This window comes from Nelumbo lutea, chromosome 6 (genome assembly GCF_056320005.1).
Source record: "Nelumbo lutea isolate HS-2025 chromosome 6, American lotus-T2T, whole genome shotgun sequence".
Lineage (NCBI taxonomy): Eukaryota > Viridiplantae > Streptophyta > Magnoliopsida > Proteales > Nelumbonaceae > Nelumbo > Nelumbo lutea.
In genome coordinates this window covers 16,187,643-16,195,376 of record NC_142689.1, presented here as the reverse complement: position 1 = coordinate 16,195,376, position 7,734 = coordinate 16,187,643, and the positions used below count along the sequence as shown (strand labels likewise).

The window sequence follows — 7,734 nt, the reverse complement described above, 5'->3', positions numbered from 1 at the left end:
TATATTAGATATATATTTCCAGAAATTAGAAAATATATATTTTGATATATTTGTATATATGTTTTGGTTTTAAATATATATTTCTAAAAATTATATTTTGAAATATTATATATAATATTAGCACTTTGACTTCATGTGCATTGTGTAAGCTTAGAGTTGGTTGAAACCCAAACTGACTAGATCGGTTTTACCTAATAGAGGATTGGTTTCAGTTTAATCTATAGGTAATCCAACCAAGTCGGATCGGTTGAAAAAACACTAATAAACCGACCCAACCCAACCCGTGAACAGTACTAGTACTTTGTCTTATTTGTATTCATAGACAGTGCAAATTTTACATTTCAGAACTGATGTAAAATTTGCACCACCTTCTACCAAGGTTCAAAATATTGATATACCCTGATACACAGAAGAGTATATTGAGACTTTGAACCGTGTGCTTTTTGATTTTTTTTTTGTTTTATTTATTCAAAAATTGAGTTTGGGCCTATTTTTGTATTTCAATTATTAAAGAGTTTTGAGGACCACATCACCTTGCTTGAGTTGCATCCTATCTCACAAGCAAATAAGTTTCCTCCCATAGTTTTTAAAATCGGCCTAAAGAACAAACCGGTCAGGGGTCCAGTTCAAAGTCAAACGGTCGGCCCATAAAAAAAATAAAAATAGTCAAAACCATTCGAACGGTTAACCACCCAGGTCAACGGTTTGCTGACCAAAATCAATGGCTTTTGAAAAAAATCTGGTTTTCTGAAAAAACAAAACTAATCACCTGACCGGTTCCCAATTTTTCTGGTCCAACTGTCTGATCCGGTTTTGAAAACCATGCTTCCTCCTATCTCTATTTTCTTTTATACAATGGGGAAGATTTTCAAATCAAACTGGTCGAATACTATAAATATATAAAAAATATAATGTTATATATTATAAATAAAAATTATATATATATACTGATCGGTTTGGTTAAAGATTTTTTCGGTTCACTTTGGTTTTTCAAATTTTTATGAAAATCAACATTGCAAACTGAGCCTAGGAATGCAAGTGAAATTTGCACGACAAACTAAGGGTGCTTACGGTTTAAATTTACCGAACTATGCGCGTAAATCTCAAATTAAAGTATTAAACTAGTCCTTCGATGAATCAAATAGATAAATTATACACATAAACACCAATCGGTTCGGTTAACCACTGATTTTTTCCAGGTTAACTGAAGATCAAACCAGTCCTTTCGATTTTTTTTTTAGAAATACCAAACCGAAACTAGTTGATCAGTTCGGTCGATTTGTTTTTTTGTTTCCACTTTATTAGTTCACTTAGGCTTCTTGTTTTAATAGAAATTCTTTAAAGGGGAGTTGGAATGACATGATTCCAATTTCTATTAAATATTTATGCCGTGTTTGGTTGCAATGTGAATTTATTTGCACTGATCCAAGTAAAATAAGACCTGAAATAGACTAAAGTAAAATCCAAAACAAAATTTAATCAGAATTTGCATTCTTCTCATTTGCACTCCCATCCATTTATACTAATGCAAATAAATTGCACTGCAACCAAACGCAGCCTTAGTTTTTTTTAATTAGTTTTAAGAAATTTATTAGATATGAATTTATCATATTAGGCAATATAGGTTTTAGTCTTAAATTCTTTATCTTTATTGTATTTCAGCATACAAGAAAGAATTCTGTTTAGTGGGCAATCACCCTCAAAGTGACTTCTCCAAGGGTGAAAACTCTAAAAGCTTTCTCAGATTTGAAGTACTAATTGTGGAAAAAGTAACATTCCTAATTATCCACATGTCATCTGCAATTGGCCAACAGAATCCTACTGAAGATGGGGACTGAACACCTTCAAAACTCCCTCGTAAACGGGCTTCTTGAAATCCACAGCCTGCTTATTAAAATTAAAATGTATATTGACCATAAGATGCTGACATAAAATTCCCAGTATTATGAAAATATGTAAGCGATAAGGAAATTGGTTATACTCACATGTTCGATTACTTGTTCTGGTGTCATCCATGACCACTCTCCAAACTCTGCCTTTTCAGTTCCATCACCCAAAAGATTTATCTCTTCCTCTTTTCCAGTGAATCTAAGAAGAAACCTATATTCAAAGATGCAAATTCTAATAAATACGCTCAAGTGTAGTTGAAAAGTTAATACAAGCTCATTCTGTAGGGCTTATTAATTATAATATATAAAGTTGGCTCTAATAAAGGTTTTGAAGTTTCTATAAACTAAAATTCAACTTCATCATACAATACCACCTTATCATATGATTATTCCATTCAGGCAGCCAAGGGGAAGGAATAGGAAAATTTCATTCATAAAATGTCAAGGAATAAGTCGATGGAAATATTGTTTACTGGATCTCTCTCTCGTAATAATGGCTTTGTTTGGCTGGTGAAGGCCTTCAGGGCCCACTATACATCTTGTTATTTTCATCTTGCCCTTTTTACTAGAAGTTAACATCAGTCAGTTGGCAGCTTACCATTTTTGTGCTTGACCTTTCCAGTCGGATCCCCACTCACGGTTAAGTTTTGCTCTAACTTCAGGTGGAAAATCGTAAGTCAACCAATAAGGAACCTGAATAAGGAATTTTATTTCACAAACTGGTTCAGTTGATAAATATTCCATCAGTAAGCATAAAGCAAACATTAATTAGAACCGGGAAAAAATTATTGGAAGGCCTGGAAGATATTCATATTTAAAATATGACAACTAATGATTAATTAACCATCAGCAACCAAAACCCGTTAACAGCATAAATTCAACAGCATCGGGAGATTGAAGATCTCCTCCCCTGCACTCTTTGTTGGTTCTACTAATGTCAAAAAATCAGTCTTATGGTTTAAAGAGGCTTTTCCAGGCATTAATTGTGTAACAAGAATGTACAGTAACAAAGTTTGAGAGAAAACTAGAAAGGTTTTCCCGGGTCAAATGGTCTGACCATCTGGTCCAATGCCCGGTTAGATGGTTTTGGGGTCCAAAACCGGAGCCAGAACTATGACCGGTTCCCAGGTTAACCAATCCGGTTTTCAAAACCATGGTTGAGAAGCAATTTGAATGTTTCTCTGTGAAACCTAGTCTCCAACAGGAACACCCCAAGTCCCGACCCAACATAATTTCCACGCCTGTTAATATTTCTCATTACAGTTGCAGTTATAGCAACCTCTGTAACACTTTCAAGATGTACTGTCACTGTGCCATCCTTTACAAAATTTAAGATCTCTCATTGGGTGGTAGACTGGTAGTCACTGTAATTAAAGTGCTTTACAAAATTTACCAATATACCACTTAAAGAGTTAGAATAATGAAAAATGCTCTTTTTGGGAAATGGCTCTAGAGGTTTGGGCTTGAGAGGGAAGCATTGTGTAGAACAACCATTTTAAGTAAATATGGGGAAGTTCAATTTGGCTGGGACAGTAGAGAGGAGTCCATCTTTTGGTTTGGATTTGAGATCATCCCTTGATCTGTCTTGTTGTCTATCAAAAAAAGAATAGAAGTAGAGAGAAGCTAAATCACTCGTGGAAGGCCTAGAATCACTCTAGTGTGTGGGATCACTCACCGCTACTAGAATAAACCAGTGTTTTAAGACTCGGACCGGACACAAATCCGGAATGGTTGCCAGGTTACAGGTCAAACAGTTTGACCACGAGTTGCATAAAAGATAAATATAAGTTATTGTAATGAAAAACAGGAGTATGGGCGATGGCTAAGGTGTTTTTTTTTTTTTGTATAATTGACCAGTTCAAGTCTTACAATTTGCATTTTTATTAGAAATACACGTGTTTGATCAAAATTTATGTTAAAAGAGAAAGTTCAAATTCTAGCCATTTATTGATCCGGATGGGTCATGGAAAACCAGTTGGGTCATTCAAACACGGTGGTTTTCAATGGTTCTACTGGGTTCTGATCGGTTTCACCAGTTATCCAAGAAATGAAAACGAGGAGTTTGAAAAATCGGAATGCCTTCTGGTTCCCGGGTTGACTAGTCCAATCCGGTCTGATCAACTCAAATGTTTGATACACGTTTATAGACTATATTTAAATGTTTGACAGAGATTAAAGTAGCTAGATTACACATAGACATTTTCATCTTATAAAAGGAATTATGTCCTACATCTTCTCAAGGACGCAAAGAAGTTGAAATCTAATCCAAAAGATACACCAATAGATCTCAATTACAAACCTGGGAACAATAGTGGCAAGGCGATAACTGATTTAAACAGTTTCGACACCTGATAAGTACTCCATTCATGAAAAGGTACGTGTTGGATGTCTTTTATTTTTCTAATATCTTCTGAAGGGCTACACAATTGGGGGGGGGGGGGGGGTAGCCCATCCCCCAACCAATAACCCCCTTAACCCAGGCCTCCGCTATGACCAGCTGGTTGGCACCTTGCGTTGGATGTCTTTACTAAGAGTGTCACCAAAATAAGTATATAATATGAAAGGGTAGTTTGGTCATTGTAATACCTTTTGAAATAATCTAATACAAGGCATCACGCCAACACACATATCATCAGTTTGTTGCTTTCTCTCTCTCTCTCTCTCTCTCTCTCTCTCTCTCTCTCCTTTCTTTCTCTCAATTCTATAATCTATAACAGACAGCATTCTATATCCATATTCTCCATCTCTACATTGCCAAAAACCTTACCTTCTACTCTCCTAGTTCATTGATCTTCAATATTGGTACTACAAAAATGTTCAATTGTATCCTGCCTCTTTAAATCTCATTGTCCAAATACATACTCAAGAAGTATTCATTTAATATGGTAAGATACATTCTCCATGTAAGCTTTAGACATGAATCCCAGTCTTCTCCCCTTTTAATATGTGAATTGATACGTTCATTGCCGATCTATGTCCATCAAATTGATATTACCTTTGATAAAAGCTCCTCAAGGGAGAGATAATGTAACCCCAATACCTGTTTAATAAAATCTCCTCTTGCCAAAATGGAGGGCTAGCCGATTTGATTCCTCCTTGATCCTGTCAAATTTCAAACCATCTGAACTAGGGTGATGAGTTGGGATCTCCTTCTATAAAACACTGATAGAAGTCCACTGTCATCCTCATAAAGCCACCCTCCAAGATATACATTAGCAACCTAAGTTTTAAAATGTTCTGAGCTCTCTTTCATTTATTGAACACTTTGTGGTAAAAAATAAACAAACAAATAAATAAATAAATAAGAATTATGTTTCATCAAAATCATTACAATTATAACTTCTCTTTCTTCTATTAAATTTGAACTGATGGTGTCCTAATCCTTTGGCATATGATGTATTAAACAAGGATCCTTTGGGTTCCAAAATTTTGGATTATTGGGATACTAATCACTCTACCAAAATCCCAGAATAGGATTGTATATGGATTCTAGAATCTGGACGAGGTAGAGAATTTGTTATAGAATCTGCACATAGTTTTAGAGCTATTCTTTCCTGTTTTTTCAAATCTTTATAGCAAGGACATATACGATTGAAACCTGCCAATTCATCCAGCAGTCACAACATTCTCAAGGTCCTCCACATTCATCACAAGCAAAATGTGATGCCATCAAAAGGAAAAGGATAATCTCTTAATTAACATTCAAGAGGGGATTTGCATACTTAAGTCTCCCAACCATCCACATAATGGCAGTAGAATATAAAGAATGAGAAGAAAAAAAGTACAAGGACTGGCAATTCCAAGGCAGGGAAGTAGGGAATAGCTGCTTCCATGAAATAAATAACACCATATAAGAAGAAAATAAAAAAATATTACCAATAAAAAAACTCTGTCTATCACAGTGTATCTACTCTCCCATTACCCCATTATACCCAATTCCATGAGACCACTACTAAGTTGAGTTAGAGAACCTTGCAATCTATCTGAGTGACTGAGTGAGAATGAACCTTTCAACATGTTGATCAAACGTTTCAGAAATCAAAAGCACTGATTTCATTTTCACAGAAACAAATGAGAGAAGAAACATGACAAAGGAGATAAAACGAAGTTTTAAGCCAAAAAAAATCTGATAGATCAAATAATGAAGCAATTGCTTTAAGAAATGGTATGCTTTCTTGTTTGCAACGCTTTTATATAAATTTAACAAGGAGTGACAGAACCATCACTTAAGACGTCATATAAACTAATGATAGTCAAATATCAAAATCAAACCTCTGCGACAACTTCTGCAGAAGTAACTCCGGTTTCTTCTCTCAATTCTCTGATGGCTGCATTTCTTGGATCTTCACCCTCGTCAACACCACCCTGTACACGCAATTTCAAAATTTAGAATTTAATTTTTTCTCACATAAAGGACAATACACCTTCTGACAAAGAAAGAACAGTATTAAGGAATTCAGAAGAAAATAAGAAGAGAACAACAGTGAAAAAATCCGCTTAGGAAACAACATAATAGAAAATGTACCAGAAAAAAAAAAAAAAACACTGCAAAGACAGTTTTTTTCTTTTTCAAATTTCCATTGAATCCGGCAGATCAATTGAAAGAAAAATGAAATTGAAAAAAATCCGAGGTAAAGATAGAAAGAGAAAACTCATCAATGGGAAAAAGCGATTAGGAATTTGATATTACCTGCGGCATTTGCCAAGCACCCGGAATATCAAGCCTTGCAGCGGTGAAGATCTGCATGTTAAATAAAAAAGAAATCAATAAATAAACAAGCAAATTAAAACTTAGGGATAAAAAAAAGAAGCAAAACAACTCTGAACCTTGTTAGAAGAATTGATGAGGCAGATTCCCACATTTCTTCTGTAACCTTCTGGAGAAGCTTCCATGGACGACGACAACGACGATGACGGTGAGGAAGAGGGGGAGGTGCAGCAGAGGATCTTCAACCGCCTACGACTCAGGAGGAGGGGCAGGGTAGTGAATTTCTGCGACTTTGGAGGGCAATATGGGAAAGAGAGAGCCGGCGTTGGAAGAACCGGGGGAGGATGTCGATAGAAAGAAGAATTTAAAAAGACGAATCGGCACAAAGCAACAACCATCGTAGCCAAAGCCAAGCTGGGAGTTGCTTTTGCGCGGTAGTCTTTCAAGGAAGCCACTCTCTTCTACTTGAAATGACGAAGATACCCCTTCTCTAGCTTTAACCGTTCAAGATCCGACGATCCGCTTGAAATGCTCAAGTGAATCGCGGGCTACCAATCTGGGATGATGTCAGTTTCATTAATAGAACAGGAGCAGTTAGGAGTAAGGAAAATCCAAAGCATTCCGAGTCCGTTGTTAGAAATCTTCCCCTTTTGCGCTTCCAACATATGATTGGCGACTTACGCGTTGTTGTAGCCTAAAATCCATCCACCGAGTGGGCCCATCACGTTCCATGTTGGCGATGCACTTATTACCGTGGCGGTTCCGTGCACGCTGAAACACAATAAAGGGCTGTTGTCTATTACATCCGGGTTCAGCATACACTCTGAAGAAGAACCCTTGGATTGGAATATCGTGTAAGGGACCAAATAGATGGTAGGCCCGAACTTGACGGACGGATAAAAAGGAGCATTAAATGTGAATTACCATTTACAGTATTTACTACAGAAAAATCGACGAGAAAGATTCCAAATCTAAGGGTGTTATCGTATCCTGATATAGTAAAACACGTGAATCTGGTCAAAATTGATTGACCAACTGATGACTTGACGCCCAAGCTACACTGATACGGATCAGAAGACGTCCAGAAATTCCAGATAAGACACTTCAGCCTCGAACCAGCAACTCTCCATCTTCTTT

General features: G+C 36.3%; 1 protein-coding gene across 1 annotated transcript; it reads right to left on the bottom strand.

Moving 5' to 3' along the window:
* Positions 1–1,625: 1,625 nt before the first annotated feature.
* On the bottom strand, positions 1,626–7,734 carry NUDX26 (nudix hydrolase homolog 26). Its single transcript, XM_088950204.1, has 6 exons — positions 6,717–7,734; positions 6,580–6,630; positions 6,162–6,254; positions 2,488–2,582; positions 1,986–2,100; positions 1,626–1,884 (listed from the first exon to the last, which is right to left on the bottom strand). Exons 1-6 carry the CDS (start codon positions 6,993–6,995, stop codon positions 1,819–1,821), a joined length of 699 nt encoding a protein of 232 aa, XP_088806330.1. The 5' UTR covers positions 6,996–7,734; the 3' UTR covers positions 1,626–1,818.

Bases quoted from the DNA above. Each gene is read 5' to 3' on its own strand.
- NUDX26 (XM_088950204.1), bottom strand. From the start codon at position 6,995: ATGGTTGTTGCTTTGTGCCGATTCGTCTTTTTAAATTCTTCTTTCTAT. The intron at 6,255-6,579 runs GTAATATCAAAT...TTGCGTGTACAG, and splicing joins GTGCTTGGCAAATGCCGCAG to GGTGGTGTTGACGAGGGTGA. The intron at 2,583-6,161 runs GTTTGATTTTGA...TTCCTTATTCAG, and splicing joins CTGCAGAAGTTGTCGCAGAG to GTTCCTTATTGGTTGACTTA.